Genomic DNA, 26,691 nt, shown 5'->3' on the forward strand with positions numbered 1-26,691 from the left:
GTCGAACATTCACAAAGAAATTTGCTACAACAGCATAAATTTATTTTAGAAGGATGTACTTACACTCAGATCACCTGTGTGCAGGTGATCTGAAATGCCATGCATACTCGCAATTTCATTCTCAACAGAGGAAGTCCAAGTGTAGAATCTACAATAACACACATTCTAGTGCAACCTCTGACTTGCCACTCTAGACTGTGCTGGTACACCTTTCTCTGAGAATTTTTATAACTCTGAGCAGATTCATGTACATGTGGAATGGATTACTCTGACTCTGTTAATCCCATTTTTAGAAATGATCAGAAGTTATTGAAACATTAACCATTTTATAGTTAAAAACGAGTTTTGTCTTTACCACATGGTGAATTCATTCTATTCACGAGCTCCCAGACTTGCTCTAAACACAGATTTGTATTCTTTGGGCACTCTTATGCCTTTTTTTCCAGCACTCTTGCATGTTTAGCAGCCCTGTTACACATTCTTGCAACCCACTGAGACCTCAAACATCCAGCTGGTCTGACAGAGCAGTCAGTAATTGTTGCTGCTGGCAACAAGGGCCCACTGTGGCACCTGCTAAGCCAAGCAGCCTCTTGCCTTCATGCCTCTTTTTTTCCCTGCGATGGAGCTGACCTGGGAAATTCAGCCAGAATGAGAAGGAAACAGCAGCACCAAGCCAAGAGAAGGGGCAGTAGAGGAAGGTGAAGGCTCCAGATTCACCCATCCATGCATTTATTTAGTCACCACCCACCCAAAAGGAAACAGCTTGCTGTGTGTCCCAAGGCTTATCACAAGTCCAGCTGGAATAGTTTCATTATTTAAACTGTTTAGAGTACAACAAACTTTTCTGAGAAAAGCTTCTTGACTGCCCAGCTGGGGTTAACTTGATCATGTCACCACAAATAAGAAATAGTTAAAAGGCAGAATACTGAGTGCATGCTCACAGCAGCAAGGTGAAGCTGTCAGACCACACAGGAGCTGCAGTTCTCAGCTGGACCTTAATTTCTGCAAAGAGCAGAAATTCTTTAGGCAGACAAAATTCCATATTTATTTTCAGAGAAAATTTTCAGCATTCCCAAGTTACTGTAATCTATTTCCTTCATGTTCAGTGAGGGCTTTTAGTAATTTCAGAGATTTCCAATTAAAAGCTTTCAACCATTTCTAAGATTTTCAGTTAAAGGTTATTTGACACTTTGGGTGAAACAGTGCACAAATTGTTTTGAGGCTTCATTCTGATGTATGTTATAAAGAAACAATCTTAAGAAACTACTGCCAAAAGGGAAAAAACCCACTCATATGACTTAAAAGAATATATGATCACAGAAATTAATCAATTTCAGTTATGTCCAAAACCACAATAAAACCAGTTCTTACAGGATGTGGTCTTTAGAGCAGCTGTGTTTCTGAGAAAGGACATGGTGGTTACATGTTTTTCAGCTCAGGAAGTAAATCTGTATTCTGGAAAGCACTTCAGTCAGGCCCAGTGTGGCTGTGAATACAGAAAGTCATGCCTTCAGGGTTGGAGGAAGTTTCCCTATCTCAGAAGCTCCCTCTCTCTAACCACTGATTAGCATGGTTTTTATTGACAGGGATTTAGCTGTCACTGAGCTGAGAGAGTATTTTGAGCAGGTCAGCCTGAAAAACCTCATTTCTTTTCTCTGGAGGAGTGAGGGTGCAGTCCTTGTTGACTCCCATTAGTCCTGCCCTTTTTTTTCAGTGTTTTAGCCAGCTTTCATGCTGCTTCCTCTGCCTTTGCAGGCAACAGAAGTGTGAGACGAGCCATTATTATCTCCACACACGGGGTGATTCCTGAATGGTGCCTGTGCTCACCTGTGCTGCTGATACCTCACTATCAAACGTATGGCAAGAGGGTTCTGAATGCCTGGCTTCAGATAGGGATGGTTCAGGAAAAGACCGAGGCTCCTTGACATCTTAAAGACTAGGAAAAGAGGAAAATACTCTGCTGATTAAAGAAAGCTTACTGGACCTAGCTCAGCCCATCTGGCTGATGCCAGCATTGAAGGGGAAGGATAATTGCCTATACCATCTGTCTCCAAGAGGGCTAATTGCTGACATCAGATATCAGCAGGGGTTCATGCATTTCTTCAACTACCTATTTGGTAGTCTCAGAAGCCAGGGAAAGAAAGAAGGGCTCAGTGCAGCAGGCACAGGGCTGATTTTGGAGAAATTAGCGTCTCCACTGAGCTCCTGACACTTGGCTGTGACATCAGCAGGTCTGAAATTACGAATATATGCCACATGCAAAGTATGATGAGGCAGTGAAAAACGTTTCTTATGTATATACACACTGCCTAAAAATATCTTCTTGTACCCTATAATGTTCCCAAACACCTTTCCAGACAGTCTCATCATCTCTCAGCTTAATCACTATTTTCAACAGAAGTATTTGTCCTTGCACAGAACAAGATCTTCCCTGTAAATCCATCCCCTGAGACTACAAAACAGTTTAGATGTCCCTCAAAAGGTTTTAGTTCTGTTGCAATCAAAATTTCAAACCTTACCTTACACCACCTTATGTAGCAAACTTCATCTCACAAACAACAAAAAAAGGTCTAAAGATGAGTTCGAGAAAGTAAGTTATTTCATCCAATTTAGACAGCAGCAAGGACAAGGATACAATGCAACTTTTTCCCTTCTGCAGGAAGAAGTGGTCTGTAATGCTTGAACATTACAGAGAGGAGTGAAAACTGGATATCTTCACTGGCGCAAGCTCCTGAGGATGCCAACCAACCTGGAGATCACAGGAAGATCCCCCCAGCAACTCTGCTGGGAGCCTTTTTCCTAGGAGGGACTGAGACACCAGGTAAATGGAAGCTGGACTCACGTGCAGTGGGAGAAAGGCAGGATTTCATTGATTTCAGCATTCTAGAGAAGTTTGCAACGTGTCTGTTGGAGTGCAGATTTGGACAGGCTGGTATCAGCTGCTGTCATACAAAGGATGGAAGTGAATACTGCAAACACCCTCAGCCAGGTTGAACAGAAGAATTATTGTTTCCTAGGTGTGATGGGCATTGCAGACACTGCCAAGGAGGAAGCAGAGCTCTGAATTCCAGTTCTGTGCCCTGTGCTGGGGAAGGCAAGACGGGGCAGGGCTGTGGAACCACTGGAATGATTACAACTCATCTCTACCTCCCGCTGTCAGCTCTTATTAGCACGGGGATCAGTATGGACAGGATCCCAGGGGAACCAGGAACAGCTCACAGGAGACTTGTGAGGAACCCCTCCTGTTATGAAGTCTACAAATAATGGTAGGACTTTAGACTGGGAAATTGAGGTAAGTCTTGGGGAAATTGTTCCTTGATTAGTGCAGGTGAGGAATGCAGTGAATATTGCTGATTGTCTGACAAACAAGATGAGGAGCCCATCATATGGACTATTACCTCAAAATAAAAACTCAGGGCATTTCCCAGAGTTTTCCTCACAGCAGGTTTGGGACAAGACAAAGGATACTCTGCTCAGGTATCTCAAGTGACTGTGAGCATGTGCCAGCTGCACATTTCCAAAAGCACAGCACAGGCAGACCAACAATGCACAGGGAAGACAGAATTCCTCATTTTCAAAAGCTGTCCATAATTAAAATCAGAGAATACCAGCTGGTAACACTGTAGGAAACACACTTACTGCCAGTATTTTGTATCCTGCTCCCTTCAAGAGTCAGATATTGTTATAATTTAAAAGACAATGTAAAATGCTGAAGAGAACCCAGGTGACCTTTGGAAGCATCTAAAAAAAGCCCTTGTTTTCCACTGTGAAAGGTTCCCAAGAAGTGTTTTAAAAGATAATTGTACTTGTAGGAACAATTACAGTTCTGTACTGCAAGGGGAGCTGTTGGCACATAATACCATGATTGTGCATTAGATCATCCACTGGCTCCTGTAATATCCACTTCCAGCTATAAGGAGTCATGTTTCAACACCTCCGATTCCCTGGTGCTGACAAGCTAAACAACTTGTTTTGTCTCTGTGAGCTCTTCTCTGGTGATTAACAGCTTATGGTGAATACTAATTATATGGAAGTACAGAAGAGTAGAGATACTGTCCTACTTCCTCTACCTGCAGCATTTCCGTCCTCTTCTGTAGAGACACTGCACTATAAATTCAGCAAAAATCCAGAAGATGACATTTCTCAGGACCACAAATAGGCTAACCCGTCTCTCACAGAAAAACTACCTTTATCTTCCTGTCTGCACAATAAGTTCAAAGGCACAACACTGCACATTTGTAAATGCCTGTAATAATGCTGGAAATAAATTTGCAACAGGATGTGTGCAAATGAGTTTTCTTGGTGGTAAAGGCAGAGCAATGTCCCCAGTTCCCCACGTCCCACTCTGAAAATTTACCCCAAATTATCCACTCCTGAAACTGCATCTCAGACTAAAATCTTTCCACCAGGGAGCCTACAAGAATTTGTTCTTCAATTTTGAATCTGAAGTGCTTTTTGAAATGCTAACACTGCAAAATTAGAAACCATTAAACAATATAAGGCAGAGAGTGATTAAATCTACCAAACACATTCAAAGCAGCTTAAGCTACTTTTTAATTAAAAAGGAAAAGATATCACTGGCAACATTCAGACAACTTTATCTAGATAAAGTTAAGATATTATTCAAAACACAAAAGATGCTGATCATAGAATTGTTTAGGTTGGAAAAGAGCTCTAAAATGATCAAGTCCAAGCCTTAACCCAACACAGCCATGCTCACCACTAAACATTGTCCACAAGTGCCACAAGCTGGTCCTGTTGGCCACACCACTGCAGGCACAAGCCAGGTGCCACTGCAGCACAAGAACACAGGCTTAGGGCAGCAAGGAACAGAGCACAGCCAGTGCTGCAGTGTGATCACTCCGTGCCTGCTGATCAAATGAGTGACACCAACAGTGGCCTTCGTGGGAGGCTGAGTGTTCCTCCTTCCTTCACTGACAGGATGGAGGCTGAAATCACAGTGGCTACAGCCACGGAGCACTAGGTAAGAAGATGCATATAGCAGGGAGGAGACAGGATCAGACTGTTCATAGAGCCAGCCTCAATACAAAAAAAAAAAAGTCAGTATCATATTAATATTGTTTTATTTTCCCTTAAGCAGCAAATTGAAACAGAAAACAGCACACATTTTAAAAGACACCATTTAGACCCCAGCCTTGTGGCTCAAGCACTGCAGTTATGTCCACTGATTGCCAGGCCGGTTTAAACCTACAGCACTAAGTTTTTGTAGTCATTTCAAGAAAAGACCAAGAAAAATGACCGGCAGTTTCAGTCAACCACAGGCAAGATGCCAGGAGTCAAAGATCAGCCTCCCTGAGGCTGAGATGATATCATCTCCTCCACTGTCCTGGAGCTCTAAGTCCAGAGCACTGAAAAATTCACTGGTGAGCAGCCTCATCTCTTAGTATCTTATTACATCTCTTCTTCAACTTAATACAAAATTTTCAACATCTACTGCACCCAACATATTTGGTCTATGCTGGTCTTACCCAAAAAGCATGCTCTGAAATACAGCACAGGCACTTGGTAGCTGCTGGAGTACAGGACGTGGTACTCATAGCGAACCACTTCTTCTGTGCTGCAAACCCCAGCGGCCTGAGAGTCATCCAAGGGCTCCTGAAAAGACACACGTGACCACAGCAACATCAACCTCTGCATTTTTAACCAGGCAAATTGTCATGAATTCAATAAATGCACAGAACAGAAATAATGGCAACCACCCCTTTGACAGCACTACTCGTGCAAACTCCCAAGGGAATTTTTCAACGCCAGCAAGAAAATCAGAGAAGTCCGAAACCTACAAAGACATGTTACACACTTCCTTCCACAAACTGTGAACTATTTGCAAGCTTTTCCAGAACTGAGATTTTCTAAGCTGCACCAAGGCTCTCTCTAAAATCTTCATGGCACAGTAACTGGCACAATAAGGGGACTACAGCTGTACCTCTCCTCATTACATTCAGTATAGACCATTTTAGAAGTGTATCCTTAAATAATCCAGTTTTCCTTGCCAAAAGACAAATCAAATGTATCTATCAAAAATCCTCTGATCTACTTTCTTTAAAGGCTTTTTGCCAGGAGTTGCTTTTGCTAATAATATAAAATATATCATATAATGTAAATATAATAATAACATAAATGTAATAAAACTGAGAGGGTTTTTTTCCCTGTGTGTATTTCAGGTGTAAAGTACCAAAGTTTATGGTAGATTTGAAACAAATCAAAATGGATGAAACTAACTGCATTGAGATACACCCCAGCTGCAGCACAAATTTCACAACATTTCAAATTAATATTCCAACTGTACTAAGCACCCAGTTGTTTGGATTTTTCTAAAAGCTGTCATAATTCAATGTCTCTGAAAATGGAACCATTAAATTAATAATGTCATTAAGATTAAACATAAGAACAAACTTTCCAAGAAGACATTCTGGGTGTGGACTTGTTCAGTGTTCAAACGCCCAAATTTACATGCATGAACTAAGCAACCATAATGCCCCACAGATTGGGTGTGCATTTCACGACTTGGCTATTGCCAAGCAACCCTGAATATTGGCTTATGGTATCTGTCCAAGCAAAACAGAAAAAGATTGAGCAGAAAAGAAGAACCAACATCCTCTGAACACTATGTTCATGCAACACACCAGAAATTCAAAGTTACTTTGCATTTTTATTTCACATCCTTAGTCAAGTCAGCAATGGATGAATCAATATATGAAGAAATATAAAAACTGATTAACAGTAATGACACCCAAGATATTTTCAGGTTTTTTCCTGATGTGACTTTCCCAAAATTTAGTGTATTAGACATCGAGATGCTGCTGAGGTAGAGAGAGAGAAGTTCACAAATGAAAGCCCAGACCTTGGGAAGCTGCAGACCAAGGAGCAGCCCATACATTTTTTGGACATGAAGTGAGAAGATCACAGACGGCCACAGAGCAGAGGTTTCCCGGTAAATCCTAGCTGTCTGCAGAAAAATGGTTGATTTTGGCTTACAGGGAAACAAGTGCCCAAAGCACTGAATAGGAATGTTTGAAAACATGCTCTTTGGGTTAACCAAGTTTTAAAAACTGTACATGAAGAGGTCCTAAAGTCAACCTGCCAAAAGGACAGCGATGATTGCTCCTCCTGATGTCACAGGCCAGATAAAGACAGGTATGATATGCCCAGTTCCCACATATATGAGTGACAGACCAAGAAGGGGAGTTTTTTTCCTCCTAACACAAGTCATACCCAGTGGTTATATGTAAAATACAGGTTAAAAAAATCAAGAAAAAAGTAAATTTCTTCTCTATATATCACTGAACCTTCTTTAAAATTGATTAATGCCTCAGTAAAAACAGCAAAAGAGACCATCAGCAGCCTGTGGGAAAAGAAAACCAAAAAAAAACCAAACCCAGCTACAGACTGGTTTTCATGTGTGTAGGGGTGGGGAAGAGAAAGAGTCAGTGCTCAGAACTGAGCCTACATGGCGCTTCTCAGACATTAATGTTTCATCAGACACCACGGCCTTGCCTCCTGCTTAGTCACTAGCTTACTCTGCCCTAAAAGATACTTCTGGAAATGGCAAGACTACCTGTTCCTGTGTTAAATACCACTGTTCTAGGAAAAAGACTGTCTGCATACACTGCATTCTATATACAATGGTAAAATGACTAATTTGTGACTATTTTAGAGCTGCACACAAAAGCAAATAGCTGAATCTTTCTCAGGGCTACTCTAATCCCCCTTCCTCTCAGTAAACAGCAGTTTCACATTTTCTGATTTAAAAAGACACATCATTGATGTGCAATCGTGCTCTTTACAATCTCTGCAAGTACAGCCCACAGTATTTTTGCAGGGAAAGTACATTTTGTAGCCTATAAGTTTTGATGGTATCTCTGTAGCTGATGAGATGAACTTTGCTGATGAGATGAATAAAACGAGTACAGTCATTTTAGGTGATCTTTGCAACATCTAAACATCTACAAATGGCTGACTAGAATCAAGGAGCCTCAGCCAGTTTTGTACCAGCCCACAAGACTTCATCTTAACTCATTAAACAGCCACAGATAAAGCCATAAATACAAAACACAGGTGTAACTTATTTTAAAAAAGCTCAACTGACCCTTTATATATGTCATGATAGCCTATACTAACTCTTTCTTTGAATAATTGTTCTAGTTTCCTCTTCCTAATTATATTGTTGCTCTGACTCTTTTTGAGCTGATGTTGAATTTTAGTTACTGTACTAGACAACACTGAATCAAATATAAATTTGGATGATTTTGTAAGTGCTGCAAAGCATCCATGTGTACAGACACCAGAAAACAAAAGACAAAGCACAAACATCAGCCTTAAAAAATGTCATACACAACACTAACCAAAAAAGGGTTTTAAATTTTAACCAAACTGCAATCATTAAAAATGATATGAAGAAACTTGTTCCTCAAAATTTCTGTTTCTGATTTTCAAATTTACTTGCATGCCTGTCATGCTTCAAGTTAAAAATGTGAATCCAGGACTGACTGGCTGTTTCCTAAGCAAATTGGGAAGCTGTCATCAGGAAGCATCTGCTTCTCTATTGCTCTCAGGTAAAATCACTCCTGTGCTATCATAATGGACTATTGAGCAGATGTTTAAAAGCAATGTATGTATTAGAAAGAAGATAAGCAGCAACTACCTAATTAATTACATTAGTTCCATCATAAATGAATTACCACTGATTTTAGTTGATATAAAATTGTCCTCAACCTTTAAGTATCCCCAAAACAAATTAAGTCGATTTGTTCCCTTTAAAATGCTAAATTATTTAAATCAATAGATAAGAAACATTGCCAGGTGTCATTCTGAAGGCAAAATAACATATTTGTATAATTTGTATTCCTCTTGATGAGGAAGGCAAGTTTAAAACCTGTGGTAACAAGTTAATTTGACAGCAGGAGAGAGTTAATTGTGGGTTTGGGTAGTTTAGCAGCACCAGGGAGGTGTGGGTTAAGGTACCTTTGGAGGGAGACCATGAAGAAAAAGCAAGGCAGACAGGGTAAACTGGGAAGGTGACAGAATTACCTTAAAAAAAATAAAAGGGTCTCCTACTGACACCAAACATTTTCCTATCTCCACCTCACCTGCAGAGGCCCACTGAGTCAGACTTTCTTGCTTAGCCTAAGTTCCCTTCGAAATTAAGAAGCAGGCCACCTTTTGAGGGAAAAGGTAAGAGGAGTGGTGCAAATAAGTATTTGCCCTGGGTGTCCAGACACTGTTGCCTTTTCCCAGTTCCATGTTCCTCATCTCTTTTCTTGCTGCCCTGGCCTGTTTACTCCTGCCTTTTCCAGGCCCTTGGGAGATGCTCCTGCAGGAATGCAGGCAGGACTGAGAAGAGGAGACACAGGCACAGGTACTGATAATGCTTCTTTCAGTGTGAGGAGGGGAAAAAGGAGATGCAACCCAGATTAGTAAGCAAATTTGCCTTCATTGCTTGGAATGCATTTACATCTAATTTCATTTAAGCCTCTAAAGCTGAAAATGTATCGCTCTTCCTCTCTCTTCAGAGATGCAGAGCCACGACTGAAACACAAGAACTTTCAGGAGAAGCTCTTTCCACATTTTCTCCCTGGCAAACAGAGATATTTGAGCATGGACACTGAATGGTGGGACAGCGTTCATCAGGGAGAATCAAAGCAGAGGCTGATGAGCAGGGCGTGGCCGTGTGGTGAGATCATATCTCTGCTCTCCGCCCGGGTGCTTTCCCAAGCGTTCAGACCGTGCCCCACGTTCTTCCCGAAGCCCCCGCGGGTCCAGTCTCTGCAGGACATTCTCCTGCAGGCTTTGGTCCCTCCTGTACAGGATCTGCCCAGCCTGGCACAGCCTGACACCTCTAGACCTTGAGCTGCCTTTGCCACCGACACTGACCACGCAGCGTGGGGTCACAGTGGTCAGCGAAGTGACCCTGCCTGGGAGGGGGAGACTGAGTGCATCTACTGAATATCTCTGTTTTTCATCACTACTAAATATTCACACTGTGCTCAAATTTACAGGCTCTAAACAAAAGTAGCTCTACCACAGCCTGTAAAAATGCAGACATCTCCCTGAAGAACTTCAGTGCAATATCAATGTTGTACAAAACCCTTTACCACCAGTTGCACCATTTTTATGTACATTGATAAACTGCTCTCTTACGTGAAGAACACATAATCCAACCACCTCCAGGTCCTTTCTACTGCTGACATCACCAGTGACAGATGAGGAAAACACAAGGGTAACAGAAGAGGTCTGAAACATAATGAAGTTACCTTACGGATTTATTTTCTGTGTGCAGCTACAAAATCCTCCCCACTGTCCTGGACTTCTTACAGTTTAGTCATCCAAGTGAAGAACCTGGTTAAATACTCAATAACAGAGAAAGAAAGTGGCTCTTAAATCATTTGGTGATGCCTGAAATACTGTGTGCAAAGAGCTTTCTTTTGCAAGATACAGCTGCCATTTAAAGCCACTATGTCACCAGTGGAGTCAAGGTAAACAGGTAGTGGATCCCTGAAACGTGTCATTTCCCAAAGCGAAATCTGACTGAACTCAGAACCCTGGCCATGACACTATGAAAGCATCCAGTCATTTTCAAAATAACTATTTGCCAAAAAAAGTTTGCCCCCCCGCCCCCCCCCCACAAGCCTTCTGTTATTCATGGCATACCAAAACACCAAAACCAAGACTTACATCCCAAAAAGACATGGCACATAAAACTGCAGTAGTTCCTCATGCATGAACAATCATTTCTAACAGCTGGAAATTAGATTTGTCTTTTGATTGCTTCAAAACCACTATCACAACTGAAAGCAAAGCCTTTTCAAGCAAAAGAAGCAACGGACCGTGAAAACAGAACAGTTGTGAATTTTGTCTTCGCATAAAGGTGGGGAATTGTTACAAAATCATTCCTCATTCTTCCTGAGTTGTCACATATAAAATGCAGAATTTGGTGGCTTTTCTCCTCCCACAGAAGAAACATTTTTTCTTGTTTTAATATAGAGAGTACAAGGCTGTCTGCACAGGGCTGGAACAGAGGCGTGGTGTGTTAGGAAACCTCTTCTTGTAGGAATGAAAGAAATCTGGGAAATGAGGCAAAGAAATCCAAGGAGACAGAGGGACACAGCTCATCTGCTGAGGGAAGATAGACCAACCCAAACCACCTGTAACTCCTGAAAGGAAGGTCCCCCTGAAGCCAGGGACACAGACCTTACAGACGATCAGAGCAGCCCCACCTGGAACCACTTCCACTGCCTCCTACCAATGTTCTATGTTATTCCTCAGATTGAGGAATTTACAGCAGTTTTCTTTCCATGGAAGTATGGTGGGAAAAGGAGCATTCGGAGATGGTGGTGCCTGTACCCACTCATTCTTGCCACATGCGTTTCAGTAGCAATCACAGAATCCCAGGATCACTGAGTTGGAAAATCCCTCTCAGACACTGAGTCCAAGCTGTGTCCTAGCTCCACCCTGTCCCCAGCCCAGAGCTCCAAGTGCCACCTCAAGGGATGGGGACTCCAAACCTCCCTGGGCAGCCCCTGCCAATTCCTGACCACCCTGTCCATGGGGAAATTCCTGTTGATGTCCAACCTGAGCCCCCCCTGGCCCAGCCTGAGGCCATTCCCTCTCCTCCTGTCGCTGTTCCCTGGGAGCAGAGCCCGACCCCCCCCGGCTGTCCCCTCCTGTCAGGAAGTTGTGCAGAGCCAGAAGTCCCCCCGAGACTCCTTTTGAAGGATTTTCCCATCATTTTTATCATTATCTTCCATTTGCACAAATTGGAGTAAGCTACTACTTTGAGGTTAAGTACTATTCCACAAGATTATTGCTTCTTTAGAACTGAAGTGCTTCCAGGACTGGGCTCTGTGCTTTACAACAGGCAAAAAAAAAAGGAAAAAAAATTGCTACACTAGAAGACAACAGTAGCAGTTCAGCTGTATTTTAGGTCAGCTTTATTTTTTTAGAACAAGGATTATTATTTCTGCTTTGTGAATCACAGCAGCAACCCAGTTTTGGCCACATTTAATTCAACAGGGAGACTGACAGCAAATGCCTACAAACCTTTACTTTTAAGAAGACAAACTCAAATCCTCATTAATTTCTCAGATGAGAAACTGTATGAAAACGATGCCAAGACTGACAGACAGTGTTTAACAGTAATTCTGGTGAAAAAGTTACAGACAGAAATGCTCAAATTATCGCAAAATCTGGCACTGTAAAAACAAGAAATTTGAATTAAGGGTTGCAATTAGAAGTGGCTGCACTGGTGCCCACCCAGGACACTCCAAGGGAACAGCTGTGGCACTGGGACTGTGACTGACTACAAGAGATAAAATAGTTGGATGCTGCCCACTTAAAAAAGGAAATGGCATCTAATTAAGCTAATATCTGACAAAATGATACATCTTGAATGTTACCTGAAATGCTAACCTAAGCTTGGCCATAGTCTGTATTAGATAAGCACAACCATTAGAAACAATAATCATAAACAACGTGGCTTAATTACAACTGGCTTATTTGGACGTGAGAGATTCAATCCCATTAACTATGCGTTAGGGCTAAAGCACATGCGTTATTCTGTTATTAAGAAAACAGTAACATGATACTAAGTTACGATGATCTATTTCACATTTAAAACAGCCTGAATTCAAAACTTTTAGTGATCACTAAAAACAATTACAAAATTACTCAAAATAGATGTGAATAGTTGATTTTACTCGTAAAATCCCCAAAAGAAAACCGGACTTTGTTCCTACACTTAGACAAAAATGATAGCATGTTAGGGTCCACTGATTATTTGCATTTGGGAATACCCAAGTATAATAACTAAATTTTTAAATGAAACGGGGGCAGACCCCACCAAGTCAAGGACGTTCAGCTTTTGTCCACTCTGAAAAGCTGTTGATTGTACTCATAAATGATACAGTACAGATGCACTTACCTTCAACTCTATAACAAAGGAAATGCAAAGCTCTGAACACTGACTGGGGCAGGTCAAATGCCCTTCAGTTCATTTTGAAACAAAATACTCCCTAAGAATATTCTAAATAGTAACAAACACAAAGTTATCAAATGTCACTGATCACGAACACACCAAATGTATATTGGAGACATTCATAGTGGCTGGAGAGAAGTACTGAATCACTTCCTTATTAGTCTGATCTTAAATGAAAACTGTCATGGTGTGTTACATGGTATTTTCAATTTCCAGAAATGTGGTACATAATAAGTCTTGATGCAAATGTAACCACTTGGAATTTGCTTTACAATTCTTTAAAGCCAAGTAGAAAATCTGCATGAATTATTGACAATGTTTTTGTCTGGAATGACTCCTCTAACAGTCTCCATTCAAACTGTGTTTTATTTGACAAGAAAGCCTGGTAAAGAATTAAGAACACCCAAATTTTTCCAGTGCTGTATGTGGTGGAAAACATGGGGTCAACAACACCCACAAACACAATGACCAAACACCACCACTGTGGCAGAAGGGTTAAAAACACCAAGAGATGGTACAGATGTACATAACTGCATTTGGCAAGCTCAAGGATTCTTTGAAAAATATTACACATCCAAAAAATCAGTATAACGCCTGAATTGTTAAATAAATTAATCCAATTTCAAGGAATTATTTTTGAAGTTGAATTGCTCAGAATTAGGTGGAGGGACCTCAAGCAACTGTTCTGTATATAACTGTTCAATAACCATATAAAATTTTCCCTTCAAAGTTTATAAATAACTTATATAAAATACTTTCAGCAATTAGCAAATTGTTCCAAAAAATGTCCAAACTCATCATCCTACAGGATGGAAAACAAGAAGCAAGGAAAAAGCCACTAATTGTGCACATGTGCAGAGAAAGAACCAGAACGTGGCTCTGGCTGTTGGGACATTTTATCTGCTCTCATTTCCCTCAAAAGCTGCTCAATAATTTATCCCTTCAATTTGATTAAGATATCTCAGGGGTTATTCCATATATTTATCCCTATTTGCAACTAACTGAAATCATCGCTGAGACAATGAAGGACAGACTTGGTTAAATTCCTCTTGCTTCTCAAAACTGAGATATTCCAAGTGTCCTGAAGGCATTCAATTCCAAAACAGGAAGCCAGAGAGGAGAGCACTCAGAAATTCTAATCATGTGCAGATCTCTTGGAAAGTGTTTTCCTAAACATTTGCTGAAAGAACCTTTTATTGTACTGCGTGCTGCTGCTTGTACTCCAAACAGGGTCCCACAAGGTATTTACTACTAAAATTGTCTCTGGTTATGTAAAGGAATCAATCTGGAGATAACCAAGACCATGCTTCCCTAAATATTAAACTTCAGACAAGTGCAAAACCAGGGAATTTGGGAAAGAAAAAGCAACTAAAAATATGTTAATATATATTTTAACATGCTATACAATGGCTTAATTCATAAGGCAGAAGCTACAAATGGTAGTGTTGCACCAAAATCAAAGGCAAGTTAATTGATTTTTTTTTCTTATCTTCAGTTTATAGGTTTCTGCAACTCAACTGCAATCCCTGAAGGAGTAATTTTAGAATAAAGGCCTGTTGTCCATATGATATTTCAAACAGCACTGCTGAGGTCCCTATTCCATCATGTTTCAGGTAGAAGAAGAGTTTCTGACTTAGCTGAGTCTGGAAGTAACACGTGAGTGGATCAGGAATTAACGACTACAGAAACCAGCTCCCAGGGTCTTTCATAAGCTGAATTCGAGAGGACTCCATCCAGTTTACAGAAAAAAGGCCAATGATACCTTTTTATATCAATTTTCCTGTTTTCACAAACATCTACACACCTATGTAGAGCGTGAGTGCAGGTATGTGGAACTCTTTTTTACAGCAGACTCCTTTCCCAGAGGACTCAGCTTTGGATTTAGTAGAATCACGGAATTATTTAGGCTGGCAAAGACCTCTGAGACCATCAGCCCAAATGTTGATAGGCATCCACACAAAACTGACCTCTGTCAATAAAAAGACACCATGGTCACTCCTATTCACAGGATCCTGATACAGTTAGGGTTTTAAATCAGGAAAAATGTTGCAAGAGATTTATTCGCCTGTTACCCAAACAGAATAAAAGCATAGATGAAGAAATAGGAAATAGCAAAATATAAATTAAAAGTAATTTTAAAAAAACCAAACTGCAGGAAATTATGTTTCTAGTATTTTTGGATGTAATATTGGTATTCCTTCACCTAAATTTCCTGAATTAATAAACAAAAGTATTTTTGTGTGGATTAGCAAAGTTCTAAGATGATTTTGGATAACTGCTTGCATAAAATAAATCTGACTCAAAGATTACAATTACATACAAGTAAAAATACATTTAGAAAGGTGCACACATGATATAAAGTTTATTTGACTGTTGGGTCTTGCTCAGTCTCTCAAAAACAACCAACTACAAGACACAAGTCAGGTGGGAATTTCATCTGCCATCAGACTGGCAGTGATTATTGAAATTTTAATGTCTTGAATGGAAAATCAAGAGTGTGCTCTGCTTTCAAGGATCAGACAGGAATTTTACAAGTTCAAGAAGTGGTGGTCAGGATTTTGTAACAGATCTTTGTATGGTAGAGTGGACAGGGAAATGTGCTCTGGCCTACAATGTCCAGGTGACCACAGAACCACAGGACACACATTTCACGGGTCCTACTGAACTCAGCATCTGTTCAGAAACTGCCCATGATAACCTTTCTAAATCTGTGTTTAGATTTTTTAAAATATTTGAGAAATAAGGGAGATCATGAGTTAAAGCACAAAAATTTAAATGGGGAAGGACTGGAATTTGGAAGAGGCTTAAATTTATTTAAATAAGAGATACAAAAACTTCCTAAAATTTACACCCTGAACTACTGTAAACAAAACACAGGATAAAACTGCAGATCTGAGTGAATATTCACCTCACAAATGATACCAAGAATATAAACAGAAAACCTCTATAGAGAACAAAAAAGCGACATGGAAAGCAAAAAACCCTATTTCTTGAAGACTAAGTTTAAAGGAGAAAGTAAGAACTGCCAAAATGCAAGTGGTACTAACCAATGGAAAAAGGGATTAGAACCGTTTTTGAAGGAAAGAATAATTAATCATTCAAAGCTATGTAGAAACTGGATTAAAACTTAACATTGGTTTGTCAAAGAGAAAGCAAGCCAAAGGAACCTGATATCTTCCCCGATAAGATAACTGAATTAGTGGACAAGGAAATGCAGGAGATTCAATCTGGCTGGATGCAGTAAAATTTTTGATACCAGGCCAAATGGGAAGCAGTTCTTTAAAGTGAAGATGGGGATTATGTTCAAAACGTAATACACAAGAAAGTGGAAAAGGGGAGAGAATAATGTGAAAAGCTAAAAAGAGAATTATTGACCAGAAGACAGTCAACTAACAAAGCACCTCTACAGCTGGACTGTAAAGTAATCTTAGTTACAATATTCCTCCACAACCTGAGCAAAAAAGCAGGAGATTGTTGACAAATTCTGCTGATGATACAAAGCTGGGCAGCACAGTCAATAGAGCAGGAGATGGAAACCATGGCAGGAAACAGAGTTTATAACACCAGCACTGCCACGCTGAGATTGCCCATGAGCTGATCTCAACTCTGCTCTCCCCTTGCCACACAAGTATTGACAGGGCAAACAAATCACAAGACGAATGCCCCTCATTCCCCGCTGCCACCAGGGATCCCACACACACTCCACAGACCTCATTGCCTCAGCTGTGATTTACACCGAGAGCAGAGAACCAGAAATGCTGAGAATCAACCAAACGCTGCCATTTCCACTCCATAACAAAACCTGGTATTTTAACATTTGTCTTTTTCTTTAACCAATACAGAAGTTAAATATAAGCACTTTTCACAGGACAAAAACCTGGTCTGAGATGGTAAATATTAAAGCAGAAAATGTCAGAATTGCCAAATTAAAGTGTACCATATAAATCTGAACTGGTTTACTCGGAATCAGCTGGACATTCAGTTTGATAATCCTGGTAGCATGCATTAGGGCACTAGTGGGAAAAGATTTTAAAAGCGCATCTCTGCTGGGCAATGCAGAAGACTATTAAACTTGCTGAAAAAGAACTTCCAGAAAACTTTAAAACCTTGTCACATTCTCAGTAGGATTAATCTGATCCTAGATTAACTACTTCATTTGTCTAATTAGAAAACTAAGTTCCTGAAAAAATCTGAGTTTGTAGAAAACAGATTTTTTACTCAGAAATTTTCTTGACGCCTTCACCTGTACCGCAGTATCCATACAGCACAAAGCAAAAGTGAATGTTCATTAAAACTGCAATCAAAACTGAAAAAAGTGAAAAATAAAGCCACTTCATAGTCAAAGAATATCCATTTATTTCATATCTGTAAATTGAAATATGTAAAATTAAGCTAGACTGAAATTTTACCCCATTTTTCTTGTTTATATTATCAACCAATTATAGGATGGAAGAGGAATGCAGACCACTACACTAAACACTGATTATACACAGTTCTGATGTGACATAAAGTTTGTTCTGACTTTCAAGGATAGTTGATCATCCGTAATATAAATATAAAACAGGTCTGCCCTGAGGTTTTTTATCCTAAAAACACTGCAATGACTTTAGTGCTGTGACTTTTTAATAAGCTGCAGCATGTTTGCTTATCCTTTAGCTCCACCCTTTAAAAATTTTAGGCAAAATTTTCAGCAATAAACACAAGACCAAGATACAACAGGAAAGGCAAAGTCCTAAATAGACTTTTTTGTTGTTTAACACAGAAATAGTTGAAAGGAAAGTAAACATTGCAATGTAGTGATGGATTCATTCAAGGTAAAGATCTTGTCGTAATGGTTTCATTGAATATTTTAAGGACGTTTTCCAATACAAAGTGACAATACAGAACTCACTAAATATTCTGTATCAAGATGACTTTTACAGTTATTTTGTTCTGTTTGCTTCTACCCCCTACAAGCAAGAGCTACTCTGTGAAAACAGAGACAAAAAAGTGAAAAGCTTTGATCAAACGCACATCAAATTCACAGCAGAACAGAGAGTATAATTTAGTTATCCTGATCCCTCCTTCCAAAATGCTGAGTATTTCCAAACATTGAAAAAAAAATACATACACAAAAAAACCTCATCACCTCAATTAGTCACTTTACAGCTCACAACTGTGAGAATTAATAATATTGTGTCTGTAAGAAATAATAATATTGCCATGCTAGTAAGTAACATCCAGTGTAAACCCAGGACGCCAGAGAAGCAACAGTAAATTCAAGATTTGTTTGTATCTTTAACTTGAAAATATAATTTAAACACTAGGAGGGTTAACACTTTTGAAAATTTTGTCTTTTATTCAAAAGAGCATTAATCACAGAAATAGGTGCCAAAAGCATACTTAAAACACATCCGAACATATTCTTTTCCCACATTTTCCGCTGTAGAAGAAAATATCAATTCTTTATATAGTCTTTGAAGGGAAGATGAAAAACAGGAAAGAAAAAGAAATATGGATTTTATAACAAAAACTAAAAATACATGTATTTTCTTAAAACTATGAAGGATAATGACTGTGTAACATAGGGCTGGAATCAGCTTTCTGAAACTGACTGACCAGCTAGGATGTATTTGCTTCGCTCCATTTTGCCATGGTTCAACAGAACTTCTGTGTCTTTCATCCCTTTAATACTAGGTGCTCTCAAAATAACCTATTTTTTGTTTGTTTGTTTTTCTCTTAACCACAGAGGCATTAAAGGAATTGTTGATACTGAAGACATTAAGTAATAAACATAGAACCAAGCCAAAACTGGAAAGGGCAAAGTGAAAAATGCTAGATAGAAATATGTAACTTTGCTAACCTAAAATATAAAAGAAATAGTGATATTGAATTCTTAGTTATAGAGACAAGCTCAAGAAAAAGCATATGCCATGTTGAGAAGTGAAGAAAAGTTACTACAGATTTTAATTTGGTTTCAAGGTATAAGGTTGGAATCTGTTTAGTTGCCAATATTTAGCACTACTTACTTAATGCTCATTCTATTTTATATTTACATTTCCCTCCATTAAGTCTTTGTCTTTGATACTTAACACAACTTCTTTAGTCCCATGAACTTGTTCCTTTGAATAAAAGCAGTGCAATCACATCTATACCTGTACAGAAAAGCAAACAATTATGCTGTCTGCACCGAGCCCTGTCATTTCCATGAACATGACAGTGTTCATATCATTGCTATTGATTGCCAATCACAACTGGGAACTGTCTGAGTCACTCAGACAAAATTAACTGAAAAAGAACATATTAATATTAAATTTTATCACATAAAATTATAATTCTGTCATCAGGGTTAGCTTCTCTTTTTTTTTTTACTATAAACCTCAACTAAGGCACAGATGCTGCCAGGGTGTTTTCCTACCACCTCAGAGACTCCAGTGCTCATGGACCCCTCTAGTTGGCAGGACTCCTCCAAAGCTCCAGAAAATCCCAAACTTATCTCCAGTTCTACCTCCCTGCTGCTTTACTGTTACACATCGTCCTTGGAGAAGAATGTCTGTCAGTTCTGCTCCTTTTCAATACCAAATGACTGACAAATGAAAACAAATTCCACCCAGGAAAGGAAAATACTATGTTTTTGGTAACAAAGCTGGAAACAAGACTACCAAGGAAGGGTAAAAATCTAAAGCTATTAATAATCAAAAACTGTGTGTCATTAAAAATGCATTTTTACAGACCAGAGTGTTTCTCTGTTTCACGACAAAGCTTGGCTACAAAGGTGAAATAAATTACTAACCTTACAGAATTTTCCTTCTTTAATCCATCAAGACATAAAAGAACATAAAAGAAGAAACTCCTAGCTGAACTTCATATGAAAACAGAACTTGGGAAACAGCTTTTTAAAAGAATAAAATCTGAGGGATTTTGAGGATCACACACCCTAAAAATCAGATCCCAGGCTTCCAGGACCCCTTATCTAGGCCAAAAGTGAAACTCCCTCTCACAGAGCTATGTAAAGATGAGGGTCCTGTTTCAAACAGGGAAAATATTCATTCCTGTGCTATCTCTGCTTTGATTTCCTTGCTCTTCAAGCAGCCTTGCAGAATCTGATTTTACATATAAGCAAAGGCATTAACTCTAAATGTGCATCCTGCACTGCAGCTACAGATAACACAAATGAACAATGATCTATGAAACAGGAGGCTAAGGGACCTCCTGGGTGATGAAGTTCAGTATCTTGTTATCATAGGTATCAAACATCATAGAATGCCTTTTTCTAGATTTATATGGTTTTATCTGCAAACTAACTGACCTCAGGATACTGTTGCTCCTTTTGGAAAGCTATTTCACTGTCTCACTTCTCTGGTTCTAGTGCATGTTTATCCAAGTTCAGTTTGTAACTGTAAATTCTCATGCCAACATGGTAGTTTAGCTTAAGGAGCATTTTTTCATTCCTTGGCATTTCAAATCTTTTTTGCCCAATGTATTAACAGAAATAAATCACATTTTCTTTTCAGGCTTTCTTTTTAAAATGCTAAACAAGAATTCTTCTGGTCTTTTCTCTTTTTTCCAATCTGATTTTTCCAATCAACATAAAAATCTGTTATATTTTAATTTTTTTTGTTTGTTTCAGTGAGAGTAGCTGTAATTAAACATACAACATGACAGACAAGTCCTCAACATCCTTGTGTAATATCAATTCCATCAGAGAGCAATAGCCAGACAGAACCTAAAACTGTCTTTTATTTCATTCATGCCCATGAGCAGTTCACAGTAATCCTACGATCAACTAAAACATCCATTTATTTCTCCTCCTCAGTCATTTCCAACTAATGAGACACAAGCTTCTGAAGCAGCATTACTTTACCCGTACTCCCCAAGTACATGACCTTATACTTTGCACCACTAAATTTCATCCTGATTCTGTTGTGCCAGTCCTTGAGCTCCTCTGGCTCTCTCCACAGGAATTTCTTACCTTCTGCTGTACTGACAATGCCTCCAGATACTCTGCCATCAGCAAATTTCATTAACCCTCTCCAACTCCCTGTCCTGCAATTACAACTTAAATATGAGATTTGTCTGAGGGTGAATTTTTGTTGTATTATCACACAGCTTTGCTTTCCTGTGGGCCATTGATAAAAGGTTTTACTAAACTCTGCATGGATTAGGAGCACTGAATTGTCTTTGTCCAGTCACTCAGTTATTTTGCCAGGTCACAGATAATGGTTCAATATTCAATAGTTCAAGGATTCAATCCACTATCTTCCGTAACACCATCTCCATCCTATTTCCATATTCAACCTTTACTTAAATGTTCTTCAAGAATTTCTTTGAAAACTTTGGATACCACTGATGCCAGACTAACAAATACATAGCTTTTTGCTTTTTCAAATAGAAAAAAAACCCAAAACCCAACAGATTTCTGACACTTAACAAAAATTCTAGGGGAGAAGTTATCTCTTACTTTCTTCTTCATGATCTCCTCCCAAAAATTGTTCCCCCCTGTCTTGGTTTAGGAAGACAGGTATCTGCTAGGTAAAATTACAATCAGAGGCTCTTTGGCAAAGATTTAGGAAATAGGAATAGCAGTTCTTTACTAGTATGTAATACAAAGCAAACAAACACAAAAAAAAACTCCCCCCCCACCAAACAACTACAGCATTAATGACAAACGACAACAGTACCAAGAACCTTGAGGGCTTTGTTTCACAAAACCCAGGGCAGTTTGGTTTCGGTGTCCCTGCAGGATCCTCAGAGCACCAAGCTGGAACAGTGGAAAAGTCCCGGGCTGGTAGCTGGGATGGCAGGGTGTCCCGGCAGGCAGGGGCAGGATGTCCCGGCAGCGCAGGGAGTGCAGGGTCACGCTGCAGCAAGAGGAGCAGCGCCGAAGAAGCTCGAAGGCGAGGCAGAAAGCGCCCAGCTTCCCCTCGGCGTGCTTTGCGGCGGCTGAGATCCTCGAGGAGCGGCCGACACGCGTCCCCCGAACGCCGGAAGCAGAAAAGCACGCAGCTGCCTCAAGCTGTGTCTTTTACCTGCGTTATCTCCCCCTTCCACCTTTTGTCCATCTCTTTGTTTCAGCCAAGCACTCTCAAGTATCCAACACCCGGTCCCCTTGGCAACCCGTGGGGAAAAAATTCCCCAGAGAAAGAAGGAACAAACCCAACCCCCAACATTATCCACCCCGAATTTTTTTCCCATACAAACATATTACATTGAGTTTTAACTATTAAAAATACATATATATATATGCAAATATGGATGCAGCCACATTGTCATGGGTAGTTCACCCCAAAACAAGGTCCCCTTGAGGTATGCATCGGGTCTCTCCATCCTTTTGCATCACCCACCAGGTGCAACCTGGTCCCTGAGCGAAGACAACCCCACGGATGGGATTGTCTTTGCTGGAGGCAGGATTAATCCAAACAGTTTTTCCCAGCATACCTCTCATGTGTACCACTGGAACCTTATCTCCGTCTGTCTTTTGCAAGGGCTCAGATTGGGCAGGACCTGCTTGGTTGGTGGAACCTCGAGTATTCACCAACCAGGTGGCCTTTGCTAAATTAGTATCCCAATTCTTAAAGGTTCCCCCACCCAGTGCTTTCAAGGTAGTTTTAAGCAGGCCATTGCACCGTTCAACTTTCCCGGCCGCTGGTGCATGATAAGGAATATGGTACACCCACTCAATGCCATGTTCTCTAGCCCAGGTGCTTATAAGACTATTCTTGAAATGAGTCCCATTGTCCGACTCGATTCTCTCAGGGGTGCCATGTCTCCACAGGACTTGTTTTTCCAGGCCCAGGATGGTGTTCCGGGCAGTAGCATGAGGCACAGGGTAGGTCTCCAACCATCCAGTGGTGGCTTCCACTATGGTTAGCACATAACGCTTGCCCTGGCGGGTTTGGGGAAGGGTGATGTAGTCAATCTGCCAGGCTTCCCCATATTTATATTTGGACCACCGCCCACCATACCATAAGGGCTTCACCCGCTTGGCTTGCTTGATTGCAGCACATGTCTCACAGTCATGGATAACCTGAGAAATACTGTCCATGGTTAAATCCACCCCTCGGTCTCGGGCCCACTTATAGGTGGCATCTCTGCCCTGATGACCCGAGGCATCATGGGCCCATCGGGCTAGGAACAACTCTCCCTTGTGTTGCCAATCTAAATCTATCTTTGACACTTCTATCTTGGCAGCCTGATCTACCTGCTTGTTGTTTTGGTGTTCCTCATTAGCCCGACTCTTGGGAACATGGGCATCTACATGGCGGACTTTCACAGGCAGCTTCTCTACACGAGTGGCAACGTCCTTCCATTCATCAGCAGCCCAGATTGGTTTTCCTCTACGCTGCCAGTTGGCCTTTTTCCACCTTTCCAGCCAGCCCCACAGAGCATTGGCTACCATCCACGAATCAGTGTAGAGGTAGAGCTTTGGCCACTTCTCTCTTTCAGCAATGTCAAGGGCTAATTGAACAGCTTTGAGTTCAGCAAGCTGACTTGATCCCCCTTCTCCTTCAGTGGCTTCTGCAACCTGTCGTGTGGGGCTCCATACGGCTGCTTTCCACTTACGGTTCATTCCCACGATGCGACAGGAACCGTCAGTGAAGAGAGCGTAGTGTGTTTCTTCTGCTGGCAGTTGGTTGTATGGAGGAGCTTCTTCAGCTCGTGTCACTTGTACCTGCTCCTCTTCGTCCGTGAAACCGAAGTTTTCTCCTTCCGGCCAGTTTGTAATTATCTCCAAAATCCCAGGGCGATTTGGGTTTCCAATACGGGCACGCTGTGTGATGAGGGCAGTCCATTTGCTCCATGTGGCATCGGTGGCATGGTGCGTGGAGGGAGCCTTTCCTTTAAACATCCACCCCAGCACTGGTAGTCGGGGTGCCAAGAGGAGTTGTGCTTCTGTGCCAATCACTTCTGAGGCGGCTTGAACTCCTTCATAGGCGGCCAAGATCTCCTTCTCTGTGGGAGTGTAGTTGGCTTCAGATCCTCTGTAACTTCGACTCCAGAATCCCAGTGGTCGGCCTCGGGTCTCCCCTGGCACCTTCTGCCAAAGGCTCCAGGACAAACCGTTGTTCCCGGCTGCAGAATAAAGCACATTCTTCACATCTGGTCCCGTCCTGACTGGGCCAAGGGCTACTGCATGAGCAATCTCCTGCTTGATCTGGGCAAAGGCTTGTTGCTGTTCAGGGCCCCAGTGGAAATTGTTTTTCTTGCGGGTAACCAGGTAGAGAGGGCTCACGATCTGACTGTACTCAGGAATGTGCATCCTCCAAAAACCTATGGCTCCTAGGAAAGCTTGTGTTTCCCTTTTGCTGGTCGGTGGAGACATTGCTGTGATCTTATCAATGACCTCAGTGGGGATCTGCCGCCGTCCATCTTGCCACTTTACTCCCAGGAACTGGATCTCTCTGGCAGGTCCCTTGACTTTGCTCTTCTTGATGGCAAACCCGGCTTTCAGCAAAATCTGGATGATCCTCTCTCCTTTCTCGAATACTTCAGCTGCAGTCTTTCCTCACACAATGATGTCATCAATGTACTGTAGATGTTCCGGAGCCTCACCTTTCTCCAGTGCAGCCTGGATCAGCCCATGGCAGATGGTGGGGCTGTGTTTCCACCCCTGGGGCAGCCGGTTCCAGGTGTACTGCACGCCCCTCCAGGTGAAAGCAAACTGAGGCCTGCATTCTGCAGCCAGAGGAATGGAGAAAAATGCATTGGCAATGTCAATAGTGGCATACCACCTCGCTGCCTTGGACTCCAGCTCGTACTGAAGTTCCAGCATGTCCGGCACAGCAGCGCTCAGCGGTGGAGTCACTTCATTCAATGCACGATAGTCCACAGTCAGTCTCCATTCTCCATCAGACTTGCGCACAGGCCAGATGGGGCTGTTGAAGGGTGAGTGGGTTTTGCTGACCACCCCTTGGCTCTCCAGCTCGCGGATCATCTTGTGGATGGGGATCACGGCGTCCCGATTTGTCCGATACTGCCGACGGTGCACTGTCGAGGTGGCAACAGGTACTTGTTGTTCTTCTACCTTCAGGAGTCCCACTGCAGATGGGTTCTCTGATAGTCCCGGCAAGGTGTTCAACTGCTTAATGTTCTCTGTCTCCACAGCAGCTATTCCAAAAGCCCATCTGAGTCCTTTAGGGTCTTTATAATATCCATTCCTGAGGAAGTCTATGCCCAGAATACATGGAGCCTCTGGGCCGGTCACAATCGGAAGTTTCTGCCACTCCTTCCCGGTCAGGCTCACCTCGGCTTCAACCAGAGTCAATTCCTGTGATCCCCCCGTCACCCCGGCAATGGAAATCGGTTCTGCCCCCACATGTCCTGATGGCATTAGAGTACACTGCGACCCAGTATCTACTAAAGCTTCATATTTTTGTGGCTCTGATGTGCCAGGCCATCGAATCCACACAGTCCAAAAAACCCGATTTTCCCGTGCCTCTTCCTGGCTAGAGGCAGGGCCCCTCTAGCACTGGTTATTATTCCCTTCTTGGACGTACATGGTAGAGGTTCCTTCGAGGGAATCTGACACAGCATTCCCACCTCCGTAATACCTGGCAGCTTGCTCATGGGAGGCTGAGGCTACCTTCATTCTAGTGGAACTCCCTCTGTTAGCGTTTCTCTCCTTGAGCTCACGTACCCGTGCTGCCAGGACAGAAGTAGGTTTCCCATGCCACGCTCCCATGTCCTCCCCATGGTCCCGCAGATAAAACCACAGGTCAGCTCGAGGGGTGTACCCTCTCTCTCTCGCTGGGGAATGTTGGGCTCTGATTCTGGGGCCTGTGACTCGCACCGGTGCTACATGGGAACTGTTCCTTCTCATCTCCTCTCTCATTTCCCTCATCTCCTCTTTGAGTTCCTTCACCACCGCAGAGACATGAGCCTGCATTGGACCACTGATCATACTTTCATAATTTCTGAGCTTGTTGGCAACAGAACCCACTGTCTCTCGGTTATCCTCGGCATTAATTGTTGCGATGAATGTGGCGTATTGGGATGGTCCATGAGTTGCCAGATTCCACAACATGTGCCCTGTGCATTTAACCTTGTCGGGGTCATTATCATGCTGTCCGGTCCTCCCAAAAAGTACTTCCAATACTGCCACTTCTCTCAACTGTTGGATTCCTTCCTCAAGGGTCTTCCATCGCATTCTATTGTTGTGCTCTTGCATTCTGTCTCTGTGGACAAATCTCTCTCTCACACTCATTAGAAGTCGTTCCCAAAGGGGAAGGGGCCTTTGCTCTCTTACAAATACCTGATTTATACCTGAGTCCTGGGTCAAGGGTCCCAAATTCCTTGCTTCAGCACTATCCAGTTGCACACCTGTACCCATAAGGTCCCAGACTCGAAGTAGCCAGGCTGTATAAGCCTCACGTCCTCGTCGTGCAATATCTTTTTGTAGATTACGTAGACTTTCATATGTCAGGGACTCAGTGATGATCTCAACCTGTGGCTCTTCTGTGGGCTGTGAGGACCCTCCTTTCTTACCCTTAATATCAGGATCTGACGATTTCACTTTACACTTCCTTGTTTCCACAGGGGCGACTGCTGCTGGCTGTGGCTGCCCTTGTGGTTCAGCTGGAACCTGGACAGTTGTAACATCTGTGGGTTCCACTGCTGCACCATCAGTCTCTGCCTTCTCGGGGCAGGGGGAGGGTTTTTCATGAGCTGGGGAAATGTACTCTTTCAGCATTTGGCCTATCTCTTTTACCAGAACCTCAACC

General features: G+C 41.7%; 1 protein-coding gene across 3 annotated transcripts in view; it reads right to left on the bottom strand.

The window, feature by feature from the left end:
* Window positions 1-26,691, bottom strand: part of ATG10 (autophagy related 10) — a 68,895-nt gene that overhangs the window by 19,503 nt on the left and 22,701 nt on the right. For all 3 annotated transcript variants that reach the window (XM_066181948.1, XM_066181949.1, XM_066181950.1), the window contains exon 4: window positions 5,490-5,616. In XM_066181948.1, the coding sequence (XP_066038045.1) occupies window positions 5,490-5,616 (127 nt within the window). The remainder of the gene's footprint in view (window positions 1-5,489; window positions 5,617-26,691) is intronic.

This window comes from Chamaea fasciata, unplaced genomic scaffold (genome assembly GCF_029207755.1).
Source record: "Chamaea fasciata isolate MVZ Bird 193981 ecotype frontalis unplaced genomic scaffold, bChaFas1.0.hap1 SCAF_4, whole genome shotgun sequence".
NCBI classification, from domain to species: Eukaryota; Metazoa; Chordata; class Aves; order Passeriformes; family Sylviidae; genus Chamaea; species Chamaea fasciata.